Here is a 15,885-nt window from a genome sequence, read left to right on the forward strand (position 1 = left end):
TCATAGTTCTGGTCATTAAGTAATGAATAATAGCAAAGGCATATTTATGAAAGTTTTTACTTCCTCTGAAGTACCACTTGCTACTTTTCCTGTCACAAACTTTCATACACTTGCAGTTCAGAAGTATTTTTGCAAGCAGTTCTCCTCCTTTATAACTTAGAATAGGAAGGCAGGTGTTGTGGTCCTTTGGTCCCAGACAGGTTAGTTTGTAGCATGGCCACCATTGGATTGGTTATGGTTGGTTTAAGGAGTTAGGACAGCATTTTTTGACAGTTGCTATACACTTAAGAATAATTATTATGAAGTGGAAAAATAAATATTCAAAGATCTTTGTTTTTATTTTCTAGATTTTAATATTACTGTTTTCCATTATACGAAAGAGATTCTGGGACTACGGTCGTGTTGCGCTGGTGTCAGAAACTGAAAGGTAAGAAAGATATGGAATCAGATTGGTTTGTTGAAACCGTTTGGGGAATGTGGAAGTAGGTAGAGTAAATAGGGCTTAAATTAAGTGCATTTGTATCAATTAGATATGCTTGTAATCACATGCACATATTTGTTAAAAATGTCCTCCTGCTGCTTTGTGTGAAATACGTCCCACTCACAGAGTTACTCTGCAGTTTCAGTAATAAAGTTGTGTGTTTGGCACTGGCATGAATTTCATTCTACAGTTGTGGGTTAAGGAAGTGGAGGTAAGAAAATAGGCTGCTTGTCTGCTAACATGTCACGTACCTACACCTTGATGTTTACAGTGTGTTTCTGTGATAAAAGGATATTAACTGTTTTGTTTATCTTGGCTCAAGCCCAGTATCTTCCCAGAGCTCCCTATGCAGCCTGTGCCATAGTATTTCTGAAGGGTTTAAAAATAAAAAAGAAATGTATCATTGCAGGTTTCTGAAGTTCTTCGCTGATTTTTAGTTAATACTGCAAATGAGGTGGATTTTTTTTTTTTTTAATATTATTTCTGCAGGATGATGTCTTGGGATGTTTAAAAGCTAGCTGTCTTATGTATGAAGTGGGTAAACTTTAACAGGGAGCCTCTTCCTCGTATTAGTGGTGTAACTAAGTTGTAATTTCACAACTAAGCAGCAGGAGAGGACTCAAAATGTGGTTTTTAGGTGTAATCCATGTACAATTGTGAAAAGTAGATGGCGGGGGGAAAAAAAAAAAGATGGGCAATAACTGAGACAGCTAGCTCGGGCAGCAGGAATGAAGATGCTCTGATACAGGATTCCATGTGGGCTGTAGAGGTCTGCATGGGACAAACAGGTCCTTGAGCAGTCAGACACCTAGGAGCCTATCTTATTGTTCCTGCTGGACTGTGACCTGAGCCAGCTAGGTCAAAATTATCGTAGATACACCTATGAATACACTCCATTTTAACATGTATTGTCCTGTAATTATGGGCACATCACCATTGCAATATTTCGTTTTAGCAACAAACTAAAAACAGGTACTTTGCTATATTTGAGGGCTACAGAGTCTCTAAATGTTGCTAGCCTCACTACAGGACTTAATTTGTGTGAGGAGATGGCCCTGCCAGGTAAGGGATTTAATTGTACAGAGAAATTCTGAGTAGTGGCTGTAAGATGAAGGAAGAGAGGTGGAGGGAAAAGAGGTGATGTTTTGTAGTGAGGAACATCTGAACAGGAAGCTACCTTGCAAATCTGATCCTCCCTAGGCTTCCAAACCTGTGTTGCATTCTCTTATGTTACTGTGATTTAATATCCCAATAAAACGTTGTGTTCTTTCTAGTTCAGTTAAATGCTGTCACATGAGGAGCTCACATATCCTCCCTTTTCAACATGAGGCACAGCAAAAGTTTCTGTAATTAAGCATATGCTACAAGATGAAAACCACAGCTTTCATAAATGAAAAAGTCGTTTTGTACTACTTCCCTTAGTTACTTCAAGATAGTTAAAGTTGAAATAATTCTGTGGAATTCCATCATCTGTTATTAAAGATACTTAAAAGTGTCATTTAATTTATTTTAGTGAGTCAAGATACAACCGATTGTCAACATCTTCATCAGTACCTGAAGATCTTGAATATGATAGTGTAAGTATTCTAGAGTTTTGATATGTTTTTTTAATGTAAACTATTTAATGGAATCTGTTGTAATTTGCCATTCCACCTCGCCCAATGAACCAGTCATTAAACTGGAAGACCATCTATATGCAAAAATTAGTAATGCTTTGTGTATTGTATTTTTATAGAACCATATGTAATCTCTCTTCATTTCCTGGCAAACTATTGCCATATTGCAAAACAGTATCTTGTATCATTGTTTTTAGGTGATTTTTTTTTTTTTTTAATTAGGAGTGGGACTATATGTTAGAGTTTCAAAGGGGAGGCAGGGAAGAAAAAAAGACTACTAAATAATTTGTGCTTAAAAAACAGTTCAAAAAGTTATGTTATGTTCACATTGCAAATAATATGTAGTTGGTCTTTATAGTACATTGTCCTCCTCACGAAGATGAGAAAACTGGATGCAAGTGTGAGGCTATTAATAATGCCATGTGCTCTTATTATTAAAACTGGTTTGGAGTGGAAGATAATTTTTTGGCCAAACTTTTAATTGGTTGCATCTATGGTGTCTCTGGAGTCTTTGAATTCACACATCTCTATCATTTTGTGTTGCAGTTTCAGAATGAACCATGCAAGAGTTCTCCAATGGTGGCAGCCTATGTTTTAACATTTTATATGTGTATCGACTTAATATCTAGCCTTGCAACTAAATAATTGTGTGAGCATCAAAAGCATACTGGTGTTTGATCAGGATTGCTCTGCTATTTGTGTAGTTTTCTTCATCTTTTTTTAAAACCCTAAAGCAACTTTATTGTTGAAACTGTTGAATAAAAGTGTGTGTCTCTAGCTCGATACTATTCATTTGAAAGAAGAGGCCTTTCAAGAGAATATTTTTTTGAACCGTAGTGGAACATTCAGTGAGATGTGACCTCTGCTGTACAGTTTCATAGGAAGATTTGTAAACCTATGCAAGAAGCCTTTCTGTTAATGCAATCACAGCATTGTTTCTAACTACCATTTAGCTGATTAACTTGTATTAGAGTCTCATGGAACTTATCCTTGAAATTGGAGACTCTCTGGAAATGGTTTTGGAAAAAATAATCACCTTTTCTGCTCTAAAACAATCCTTTAAAAAAATTTCTTAGAAGCCTCAATCTTGACTTCTGTTCCTTGGAGATGGGATTTGGACACACTTGTATAAATTTAAGAAGCCCAAGCAATAAACGTGCAACTGACTGAAAAAACCCCTCAAATACTCTCTGGAGACAGACATATGAAGTACCTTGTAAAAAGTATGTAGAGTATGAGGTATTTTTCTGTATGTTTCTAAATTATGATTTCAGAGCAACAAACTGCCAGCTTTTTAGCTAAGAGATTGGCTTAATAGAAACACTTCTCTTCATTGTACAGATTAGAGACTATATTTTTTTGTATGTTAGCTCCTAAAAACTTCCTTCTTTATTTGTAGGGGTTTTGTTCTTGGATGACAGCTGCTTTTCGGATGCAGTAAGTATATGAAACAGGAATAGTGAGCTGTGGTTTGCTTTGATCTCTTATTAATTAAAAAAAGGGGGGGTTGCATTAAAAAAAAAAATTTGCTTCCCTTGAGCAGATAGATTTTAACACAAATAGTGATACAGCTGCCTCTGGTTGGGTGGAAAAAGAATGTTAGAACAAGGTCAGCTTATGGGAATACCTCTTCAGGACACAGGCATCCTTCTGCTGGCAGCCCAGGGACTTCCTGATCTTGGGACAGTGTGTGAACTTAAGTGAATCTATGGCATTTATATGGATTCTGAACTAATAACTAGGCTCTAGTCTTTCGCCCTTCAAAGAGTACTGTGTGGGTGTTCGCCTGTTTGAAGCTAGTAAGGCCCCGGGCAGGAAACAGGGTTTCCCTGCAAGGATTTCTGTGGAGAACTGGTTGTTTAGTCGGGGCTGGAATTGACTACCTAGGAAAAGCCCATCCCACTTTTTCCCAGAAACTGAGTGTTAGATGTGTGATGTTCATTCTTTGTATCTCTTAGGGCTTAGTAAATCATGATTTTTAAAAATCAATTTGTAGCATGGGTACATTGAAACACAAAAGGAGTGGGGATTGAGCCTGTCTTTCTCCTTTTCGGCTAGTTCAGTTCCTTCCTTTCCCAAGAGCTCCTATTTTAATGATCTGTCCTGCTGATGATGCATAGATGATGAGAGTTCTTTCCAAAGCCTGTTAATATCTTCTGCTAATTGGGTGTCATAAGAGTAAGGTGATTCTGTTGTCATTTTCCTCATGGGGAGCCTTTATGGAGATCAATGAACACTGTCACAGTGTGATCTCAAAGTTTGAGAGCTAGGCTTAATACCTTGTGACTGTCATAAAGCAGAGGTCATAGCAAATGACTTTGTCCCCTTTTAGGCTGATAAAAAAGAACTTGGATTTATATTTGCTTTTCAGATAACTTGTTTTCGTCTTAAATTCCCTCATGTTAATTTTTGTATGTTTCTACTGCACAAGAAAAAGACACTTTTGGAATTTAAATTTATGCATGAAAGAACACAACTGTGTCGCAAACGGGTAGGGATTGATGGAGGTGTCACTGGGTAGACTGAGAAATTAGTGTGTGTCCACCCTGCAAAACTCCAAGGATATTAAATAGACTGACTGTGTGCTTTTCTGTCTGTGATGCAGCGATGATGAGATTCACGAGAGATGTGGTGAAGATGCCATACATTACCTTGCCTTCCAGCGTCACATCATCTGTTTGTTGATTGCTGTCAGCATTTTGTCTGTGTGTGTCATATTGCCTGTCAACCTATCGGGTGATCTACTTGGTAAGAATTTTTTCTGTATTCTGAGAAGAATTTTGTGATTTATAGCATTGCAAAAGCTTTTAGGATTTTTGTATTTTGGTGAACTTTGTAAGGTGGTTCCCCGGCTCCGCCCCGTCTGATGTGTGTGTCGTTTTGTGTGAAATTTGTATGAGAGTAGAGGGTTCTTTAAATGTCTGGCAAAAACTGTTGTCAGAAACAGGATGGCAGACCACATGCAGACATAGATGGCTAGACCTAGAAGCTCAAGGCAGGATTAACTTGGCCTATGCCCTCTTAACTGGTGTTTATCTAGGCACTCCATGATTTTTATTGGTGGTCAATGGAAACTGTCTTCACAGTTGAGAAATCTTTTTCTAGTGTCCAGTCTGAATCTCTTTTGCTGCAATTTAAGATCGCTAGGAAGAATAGATTGTTCTTTTCCTCTTTGCAATATCCTTTTAGCTGCTTGAGGATTATCAATTCATCTATGCTTTTTCCTCTTTTTGATAAACCAACCAGTTAATTTGGTCATTAATGAGAAATGTTTTCCATTTGGCTGCTCATAAAATCATCAGCCATCCTCTGAACTTTTTTTTTTTTTTTTAATCTAGCTAGACTGTGTCCTGTTGTTCCCTTCTGTCTTGGTTTGCGGCTCAAAACTGGACAAATCTTCTCAGTTGAGACTTTGTCAGTGCTGACTAGAGAAATAATTATTTCATGTTTCTTGCAGTCTAGTCCTGATTATGTCTGCCAGTGTGACACCTACCTCTTTCCATTATTAACTCACACTCAACAAATACAGTAAGTGTGTCCTCTAGTCTGCCATTCAGGTTGCTAATGAGAATACTGGTGGACAGAACTCTGTTAAATCCTGTCTAAACATTCTTCCATTTTTGATAATGAGCCCTTATAAGCCCATTTTATACCTGGCTTTGTATCAGTCTTGTCAAGATCATATTTATGGAGTTGTTCACTGTTGGTCATCTTGGTGAATAGTGATGCAAAAAAACCTCCACAATAATTCATTTGTTTTTTCCAGGAGCTCTTGAGCGGAGTACTTGCTTGTGTTTTGTTTAGTTATACCACAGCAGTTGCATCTTATTTTGTGTACTGACCTTGCTGATCTTTGTCCCTATAATTTATTCTCCTCTATTGTCCTTAATAGTGTGGCCTAGTTTCTGTTTTCAGTTTACTCCTACCTGTGTTTTAAAGAGCCTTGTGATTTAGCCTTCATCTGTAATGGGATACGTTGTACCTGTGCCTTTAGTATTGTTTCTTTGTGGAACTGGCATCTCTGACTTCCCTTTTATGAGCTTGCTCTTAGCAATTCTCTGTTTATATTAATATCTGCTTTCTTAAAGACCGTTGCTGTTCTTTTTCTTTTCTTTGCATTTCTTTTCTTTTTTCTTTCAAAGGACCTTTTATCACTTCACAGTCACTTCTTCTTCCTTGCTTTCCCTATCTGTGTTCTCAGCCAGCATCCCTGGTTTTACAGAATCAAATCCAACACAACTGGTGCCTTAGTTGCTGTCTTCACCTCCTTCATAAAGTAAAGAGAGAGGTGCTGGTGCCTTCAAACAACTTATAGAATGTAGTTCCCTCTTCTGGTCTAGATACTACCTGTATATTTATACCAAAATGGATTTTGTAATACGCATCAATTTGTGTGCACTGCCCTTCTCTAACTACAATTTGATAAAAGTTGTATCTTGGATAGATGCTCTCTGTTAATTTAAATGGCAGAGTATGGGTGGCCTTCTAAAGCAGGAGAATACAGCTTCTGTTTTCCTCCATTAATTTTTGTGATGCTGGAAAATACAGCTGAAAAAAAATATGAAGTTTTAGTGTCTCTCCCCTTCTTCCTTCCCTTCCACCATATGCTGATTTTGTGCATCTGCAGTTCTTTCTGTTGTGATCACTTAACTTGCAATATGGTTTAACAGTCTATGCTAGAAGATTGTTTAGCTTTCCAGGTACACTTAGCTTTTTCCTTTGTGAATATGTACTCAATTTTCACTCAGTTGCATTATCATTTTTTAAAATACTTGACAGTCTAGAGAAACAATGTCATATAAACTTTCTCATTTTTGACCTTAATAAGGTTATCAGTACTGTTTTGTCAACACTGAATTAATGCAGTTTAGAAAACCAAGATAAGAAATCAGTGAAGATGGAATAAAAATGTGAAGGAAATATGTTCAAATCCCTAAACAGTGTTGTTAATGGATGTGAAGGGAGATTGGAGGGAGAAAGGGCACTGTTGCAAAGATCTAGCATTCAGATTTTTTAAAATAATCTATGATTTCTCTTGATGGGTTGAATGTGGTATAATCCTGGGTGTTTTTTACCAGCTTTAAAATGCAATACAATGTAAACCAGCATTGATTATGATTCTAAATCTTTTTAACAATGAACATGCTCAGCATTAAAAGGAATTATATCAGCATTTTTAAAAAATAGAATAAAAGCTGACTTTCTGATAGTTTGCATATGAATGTTGTACCATTAATTATGCTACTTGTTTTTGTTGTTCTTAGGTAAAGATCCCTATAGTTTTGGAAGAACAACTATAGTAAACTTACAAACTGGGTAAGTAAATCTTGCAGGGTACTTTTATGCTTACGTCTGTTTCCTGCTGTAGTCTCTAAACACATGAATTGATACTTGCAGCAGGGCTCATGGGGTAGGGATTACTTATTCACATTTCATCAACTGAAACACGTTCTACTTGAGGCTATGCAGTTACAGTGCTGATAAGAAATCTGGAGACTTGCCTTCTACTCTCTCAGTTCTTACTTCTTACACCACGTGTTTCTCTTGGCTAATGACTGCACATCTAGCGATATTGTTTTCAGAAATTTCCACATTAAAAGAAACCATACTTCAGAAGGGAAATAAAGCTGACAGCTTTACTAGAATGTGTAACTCGGGTGATTTAAATTCTCTTACATCAGATTTATGTGTGCACATATCTCATCCGAGATCACGATTAAAATTACTTCTATGTGGTTTAAAACTGTCTGTGAAATAGTTGACATACAAAGCTGTACAATTTTTCTGGTTTATTACTTGATCAGTTCACATCTATCCATGCTACTATGTCCAGTAGAGTTTCTGCCAGTGCACTTTGTTTTGGTTGGTTTTTTTTTTTTAACTCCTAGTAACTAGTGGGGCTTTTTTGCTTCGGTGGGGTTTTTTATCTGTAAAATAGGTTCCTGTATTTTAGGTTAATTGTAATTGTTAATGTTCTTCACAAAACTGAAGAACTGTTCACAAAACAGAACTTCTGTAAGCTTTGAGGAAGGAGCTATCAGAGAAGCAGAATTTACTCCTTGTATTAGGCTGTTTTCAATTTGAGCAAGGACTGTGTTCAAGGAGAGTTCAGTTATGCACTCAGCACAGTAACCAATAAGGCCAATAAAAAACGTTTTGGCAAATAGCATGGTGTCTGCTATTGGTCTTCTGAATGAGAAGGCACAAGCCAAATGCTGCCTGAAAATGTCCATGTCATAGAATGTCTGTTTTCTTTGTAGGTGTGTTACCCATAGTATTTTATGATAAGCAAGTAACTCCAATGGCTGTTCAAGGCATCTGCATAGGTGTGACTACCAGTAACTACCTTTTTTCTTTGTTTTGTGTTCAATGAGAGGTTCTGATCTGCTTAGCATTTTGATGGCTGCTTGTATCAGTTGGACAATTAGTTCTTCCTGTTTCTCATATTCATAACATTTTGTCCGACAGTAATAATCTTCTTTGGCTGCACACGGTTTTTGCTGTTGTTTACCTGATTCTGACTGTTGGCTTCATGAGACATCACATGAAGTATGTCACATATAAAGAAGAAAACATAGTAAGTTTCTGTATTGGGGTGAAAAAGACCATACAGCATGTTTGCAAGTGGATAATGCTAAAAAAGCAAATTGCTAAGATGCCTCCTGCTTGCTAGAATGTGACATTAGTGTGAAGGAATTCACTGAAAGCAAAGCTCCACTGAGTGAATTGTGAAAATGGATGGAGAGAAGGGGGTTGTGGAGGGATTTGTGAAATTTTGATGTAACCTATTACCAATGTAGAAGGTGAACATGATGCTGTCTAGAACAGATGCAGCTCCCATCAAAATCAAATTTTCCTACCTTTTTTCCCCTTGTGCTGTGTCACTGCCTTCCTCATATTCTTGTTTTGTCTTCCGTGATGTGGTTTTTCAAAATTGGAGTTGCATTTTCTCTTGCAGGTTAAGTGCACGTTGTTTATAACTGGTATTCCAAAAAATGCAACAGAAGAGGCAATACACGGCCATTTCGTGTAAGTTCCATGCTTGAGTAGTATCATGAACAGGAGATTTACAATTGTACTAGTAGTTTTACCTGCCCAAGCAGAAACGTTTTTTTGACTTCTGCACTGTTTAAAATTCATATTATAGTATCGGTCTTCTAAAAGCATATCTTATTCCTTAAACAGAATTGAGAAAAGATTATATTTCAGTAAAGTTAGTTAGCTGATCTTAAATTAGAATCTAAGAAAGTGGCTGTGTATCCACACTTTCCATTCATGCTCCCACATGGCCCTTACTTGGGAATAATGCTGCACATCTCATATTAAAATAACTTTCAGCAACTGTCTCTCTGGAAGTCTCCACTCTATGATACCTCATTCAGAAATGAAATGAGTGATTGAGATGCCAGTTAGACATCAGCGATACTCTTTGAAAAGAGTTTCTTCATTGTATTTTCTGTTCTTATTGTTCTCATGTACTGTGTCCTTTCCAGTGCCGCCTACCCAACCTGCACTGTGCTGGAGGTCCAGCTATGTTATGATGTAGCCAGGCTTATTCATCTCTTCAAAAAAAGGTACTTCTTTTTGTAATCTACCCAAGTTTAGCATAATTTTATGAATGCTTTGCCAGTCCTTAATCAACATATATCAGTAGTACTAAGTTTGCACATACTAGAGATGAATTCTGCTTTTAAATTTCTGGTCTGGACTTAGATTAGTCAGTTAGATTAGACAGTTACGATTCAGCTGTGTTTTAAGGTGACTTGTGGTGTTCAGCCAATTTCTTGTAGGAGTGATATGTTGTGTGTTGCATAAGATAAGCTTTGACTTGCTGATTATTTGTGTATGTATGTATTTAATTATTGTCAGGCAGTGCAAAGTGGAAAACCCAGCTATTGAATTAATAACTCTGGGACCCTGCTTCTTTGGCCAGAAGTGCTGGTCACAGGAGAAAAAAGTGTTATCTTCTGGGCTATGCACTGTTTTTCTTCCTGTAACCTCACTACAAGTGTAGGCTGCATAATGCTATTACAGACTTGAAAATAGATACTACTAAGTAGCCAAAGTAAGGTGTGTGAATATCTTTGGTGACTGATTAATTTGTTATTAGTCCTTGACATAACTTTTTCTCTTGAGGATTATGTTCTTCTTCAGCTTGACATTGATACTGTTTCCTTGCAAAAAGTAACAGATGTATTTTTCTGTCCAGAAAACAGGCAGAAAAAAGCCTGACTTACTATCAACACCTGCATCAGAAGTACGGCAAGCAGGTCCAAATCAACCCTAAGCCATGTGGTCAATTCTGCTGTTGTGAAATGAGAGGATGTGAAAGGGTAAGAGATTGTGTTAATTTTTAGTTATGGCTAGGTAGAAGAGTAGAAGATAGTTTTTTGTGTGACATCTTGTTGAGCTTCAGAAAATCCTTTATTCATTTATTGCCGATAGCTCATCCTTCATGTTCTTGCACTGTACAGAAAAGGAATTCCCCAAAACTTTTGAAATGTAATCTTAGCACAAATATTGAAGTACGAGAAAACTTCCTGTTTGTTTATTGTTGCATTGTGATGTGATTTGTAATTTGTGGAAGTAGTATGAGGAAGAGAGACTATGGTTTATGTAAACTTAATTTTAATGAAGATATTAGGCATCTGGTACTTGGATGTAACAGTCATCAATTTCCCGACAGGAGGATGCTGTAGATTATTATACCAAAGTTAGAAATGAACTGATGGAAGAATATTCAAAAGAGGAACAAGCTGTTCATAAAAACCCACTGGGAATGGCTTTTGTAACATTTCAAGAGAAATCCATGGCAACCTGGTAAGTTTTGTCTGCTTTCTTGTTTGTTCTCTTTTAACTATAATGGTACACCTGATCTCCTGTTTGTGTTGCTCGTTTGCTTATGTTCGTTCTTCTTCCTTTCTTCTGCTTCACCATCCTGTGGATTTGGTCTGCTTTGCTTTCTGGTAAGTTTTCCCATAAGCGTGCATTTAGCCTCTATGCTTCTAGTGAAGAAAATATCTAAGGGACTAAATGGCTTTGGACATTTATTGGGATAAGGAGCCTTTCTCTTCTCTGTGGGATCCAGTGCATCAGTGTAGGTTAATAGTAGGCCATACTAATTGGCTCTTGAGTTACTGATTTCTCTGTTTTCTACTGTGCAAATGATCCAATTACCGAACTATCACAGTGGGTGCAAATTACACTGCTAGTTAGTTATCTCAGCAAAGTAGAGTCAGTGACTGACCTGGCCATAGGTGATAGATACGCATTATGTATCTCTCTTACCTGTTATAGCTACGTGTGTAGGCGTATTATCAGAAGTAGTTCAGTGCCTTTTACTCAGTCATTTGTAGAGAAAAATGCATGTCGCCTCTCGTTTTCTCTTGGCACTTTGTGAGCATCTTTTACAAAGTGAGTAAAGGGAAGCAGAATAATTTTTGTATTACAAAAATAACACATTATACTTTTTTTTTTAGTCTTCATAGCCTCTCTGATTAAAAATGTCTGCATTCTTTTGACTTTCAAGTCATGTTAGAGAGCCAGTCTTTCAGGATTTTTTCAAGGAAGTTCAGGGTATAGAATTCCTTGCAAGAATTGGAGATGCTGGAGAAAGTTTTGCTTGCTGCTCTTTAACTGAGTGGTGATCGTGTAGTGAAATCTGCCCCCCTCCTAATTTTGTAATGTTACACACCATATTTAGAGAATCTAGAGCATGAAATAACATTTTAAGATGTGAAACTGAAAAGAAGGAATAAACACTGAAGTTCCTTCTCTAGCTGCTGATTTGTCATATACAATTTTGATGGGATAGTCTCTCCTTGGTCATGCAGGCATCTCTGAGTTGAATTATCAAGGACTGAAAAGATTTTAGTTTGTTTAGCTTGGAATTGATGTGGTGGACTCTGTTATCTGGAAAATTAGATTAGATTACATGTGAAGCTGAGGCTACCATCAAATCAGAAAGTTATTTAGTGCCCTTAGTAGGCTCTGCTCCACAGACCCCTGAAATAGGATGGGAGAAACAGGAAGCCAGGACTGAAGTTCATGGAGTCAGGTGGTTGTAGAAGCTTGATTAATGATGGCGCTCAGTAGCACGGCGGGTAGTGCTAGAGCTGGCTCTGTATGTATTTTTAAAAGTAAACTGTCAAAGTATAATTAACTTTCTCAAATACTTGCTGCTGCAAGATGCTGGCAATTTGACACCACTACTTGAATTCTGGTAAAGATCTGGGTTTTGGAGGTGTTTTTTGTTTGTTTGGTGTTCATGTGTGTGGTTCTCCGTTTTCATTATGTTAAGAGCACAACAACAACAACAACTGAGAAACAAGCATGTTCAGTAATTTTAGAGTCTACCCATTCAAATACCATGTAGACCGTTTCCATGCTTATCTGGAGTGGAACTTCTTTTACACAGTGACGCACACACAGTTGTACTGTCTCTGAATATGTGTCTGGTGCTTCTATTGCTGTGTTTTGAGAAATCTTTGGAAGTGTTTATTCTGGGCATGTTTAGATTTTGTTTACATATATTGATTGTCAATCAACTCATAATATTAGAAGATAAAATTAAGTATTGTGATTATTTTAGGAGTGGATGAAAGAGAGTAATATTTTGAATTGTGAGAATACCAGCATGATAAAAAATTTTCTGAGAATTGGTACCCAAGGCAAAATTTGGCTAGTTTTGATACTAGTGTAGTGAAATGAGAGTGCGGACTAATCCTTTAGTCTGCTTTGATTTGAAAACAGCGCTAATTACATAAAGAGGTGTTTGGGGAACTGGCTGTCTTTATTTTTATTTTTTCCAATGCTCTCAGGCTTTCATTTTTTTTCTAATTTTTTTTTTTTTTTTAATACTCGTCACTGCTGTTGTTTGTGTTGGTAGAAGCACTGAACAGTTCAAACCAAGACTGCTTTCTGTTTCCAACTTTGTCAGATCTCAAAGACCTATGGTGGTAACTGTTTATATGATGGTCATTACATGTGTAATATGATGTTACATTGTGGTCTAAGTACTATCTTGATCTCCAGTTGTTAAAAGCAAAAAAGCCTTTATCTCTGTTCCCAGTCTTTCTCATTACATATGCAGCATTTCCAGGTGTAAAAAATTTTGGAAAAATCTTCCTCCTCTTCTCCTTCCTTACAGTATCCTTAAGGACTTCAATGCCTGCAAATGTCAGAGTATTAAGTGTAAAGGAGAACCCCAGCCATCATCCTACAGCAGGGAGCTGTGCGTATCAAACTGGGAGGTTATATACGCTCCTTATCCTGAGAATATTTGTTGGTAAGATTCCTGTCTTGCATGCATTTATTTATGATAATGTTTGTTTAGAATGGGGACAGGAGAAGGGGGCTGAGTGCATTTTTCTTTAACCCTAAACTAAGACTTGTGTAGTGTTTGGATGTGGCTGATATGCATCTTTATGTCCATTACTGGTGTTCTTCATTGACCTTGGGGAGACCTCTCAGAGGCTGACTAGAGTTTTTCCACCTCAAAGTTCTGGTACCTGCAGTTCCTGTTAACTTTAAAAAAGTAAAAAAAACCCCATTAATTTCTGTGCCTCAGTGTTTCCATTTTTTTGAGGTTAATGCCTATCTAGTGTTGAGATCTGCGGAAAGCAACTTGGTGTTAGTGCTGAGTATTCTCCAAGTATGTATTTTTTTTTTTTTTTTTTTTAGTTGCATGACGGGTATAACTTGATCCACTCTGTGAGCTATGGTCTGTCTTCTAACATCTCTTTATTGACGCAGTAAATTTCCCAGACTTTACCCACCACTTACAGGAGAGTGTTGGAAAATAGATAAATGCTTTTTGAATTAAACTGTTCCTGTGCTGCCTTCTGTCATGCTTGTAGGCTAAAAATGACTAAACATTTCCAATTGCTTTGCAAATAACTTAGGGTTGGGTCAATATAATCCCCTGTTCATATAACAGTAAATTTGTTGTGACACTTCCATTGCCCAAACCAAAACTGCAAGTGAGACACAAACATGCTCAAGTTACTGTATTTCACCTGTATGTAACTTTTTTTTTTTAAGTACACTTTTTTCCTAACGATTTTAATAAAAAAATTACTTTTAAGGTGACTATGCCATCTATTTGTAATAATTGAGAGGTTTTCTCTAGAACTACAATTCTGCAGTTGGGAATACAGTACAGAATCTTTAACCATAAAGCAAACAACCATGATTCTTAGCTGTGTCTTTTGCAGCTGTGTTATTTTGAGGCATGAATTAAAAATCTTTGCAAGCTGCTTTCCAGGTAGGGTCAGTTTAATCTGCCTTTTTCATGAAAGGGTTCTTGCATGTGTGTATGCTTCATTTCCTCTTCCTTTCTTCAATTGCTGTCTTATGGACACGGGAAGTGATAGCTGAGGCTTCAGTGGGTTGAAGCACTTACAAAGCTTTTCTAAACAACTCTGAGAGGGGAACATGGTGGTGTTTGGGGTTTTTTTTTCCTGTTCTTTTTCTTTCCTCCCCTCCACCTTGAAGAGGAGGCACAGGGATTTGTCAAGTTACTTAACCTAGGTTCACAAAAAGAGTTGTTATAATTGGGGATGTTACTGAGCCTCTGTATCCCTGTTTTGTCTGTTCTAAATACTTGGCTTTGGCTGGGGTTCAAATCATTCCAGTCCTTTTGGGAACCATTTCAGGTAACATTTAAGAACTTTACCTGTTTAAGACCTACGGTTGCTGTTTCAATATGGCAGGAAGGGATGCAGGGTTTTTTAATTTTTTTTTTTTTTAAATCACATGTTCCTGGTAGATTCTGCCTCTGGCTATTCTTGCAGAAATTCTCTGTATCTTCTGTCTCTTCTTGTTCTAACTTTTAGTACTTCCGTATTATTAAACAGTGGAAGTGTTTCATCCCAAACCTTAACTACCTTAGACATTGTATTTGTGTTACGAAAGACTAAATATGTTCTGCAAGAACAATTTATGTTGTCATTCAAGAAAGTTTGCAGAGTTTTCTCTATTTCTAATAGTAACTGAAACTTGTGTAGTGCTTTGTTATATAACTTTGAGACTATGAAAGCTCAATTTAGAAAAAACAGTGCCACCTGTTACTTGACAGATAGTATATATATTTTTTTAACAGCAAATGCTGACTGCTTGTTTTTATGTCCTTTTTTTTTTTTCTTTTCCCCAGGAAAAATCTTTCAGTGCATGGACTGAAATGGTGGTTTAGATGGGCTTGCATTAATTTGCTTCTTTTTATCGTGCTGTTTTTTCTTACTACTCCTTCCATAATCATCTCAACCATGGACAAGTTCAATGTCACTAAACCTATTCACTACCTTAATGTGAGTATCACCATATGTTTGGATATAGCTGTGTATCAGACCAAAATGTTGATAAACTGATAGGTGTATAGTAAGACAATGAAACAATGTCTATAAGCTAAATTCAGTTGAAATTCTCAGGATTGTTTTACATAACTGCTGATTAAAAAGCGTATGTCCAGAATCAGGTCTTTAGTCCTCTTTTGTTCCTTGATAGTAGGCTGAAGTAATTTAATCTGAAACTTTATATTATTATGAATGTCTTGTTTGTTTGTAGTAAAAATTTGCATTCCAAATTTACATAATTCTAAATTTTGTAATAAAAACCCTGTGCCAAAATGGAATTTCAAGTCCAACTTACATTTTGATTTTTATGATGAGAAGGGGGGAATTCAGATTTTAAACTCTGAAGTAAAATGCCATGGTTTTATTTTGCTTATTGGATCCAGAACAGGATGGCATGTTTATCTGGTCCTACTGTGCAGCTAAAGTCTCTTGCAAA

General features: G+C 36.9%; 1 protein-coding gene across 5 annotated transcripts in view; it reads left to right on the forward strand.

Moving 5' to 3' along the window:
* Positions 1–15,885, forward strand: part of TMEM63A (transmembrane protein 63A) — a 36,041-nt gene that overhangs the window by 4,325 nt on the left and 15,831 nt on the right. For 4 of the 5 annotated variants that reach the window (XR_012830962.1, XM_075708489.1, XM_075708487.1 and 1 more), the window contains exons 3-14: positions 348–427; positions 1,995–2,058; positions 3,497–3,534; positions 4,703–4,845; positions 7,362–7,413; positions 8,566–8,674; positions 9,056–9,126; positions 9,591–9,671; positions 10,307–10,430; positions 10,784–10,917; positions 13,247–13,384; positions 15,251–15,404. Coding sequence is in view for 4 of the 5 variants with exons in the window: in XM_075708489.1 (XP_075564604.1) it covers positions 348–427; positions 1,995–2,058; positions 3,497–3,534; positions 4,703–4,845; positions 7,362–7,413; positions 8,566–8,674; positions 9,056–9,126; positions 9,591–9,671; positions 10,307–10,430; positions 10,784–10,917; positions 13,247–13,384; positions 15,251–15,404 (1,188 nt within the window). In the remaining variant the exon portion in view is untranslated. Of the gene's footprint in view, positions 1–347; positions 428–1,994; positions 2,059–3,173; positions 3,321–3,496; positions 3,535–4,702; positions 4,846–7,361; positions 7,414–8,565; positions 8,675–9,055; positions 9,127–9,590; positions 9,672–10,306; positions 10,431–10,783; positions 10,918–13,246; positions 13,385–15,250; positions 15,405–15,885 lie in introns of those variants that run through there. The other variant, XM_075708490.1, reaches the window with a different exon arrangement.

This window comes from Pelecanus crispus, chromosome 3, assembly GCF_030463565.1.
Source record: "Pelecanus crispus isolate bPelCri1 chromosome 3, bPelCri1.pri, whole genome shotgun sequence".
NCBI lineage: Eukaryota > Metazoa > Chordata > Aves > Pelecaniformes > Pelecanidae > Pelecanus > Pelecanus crispus.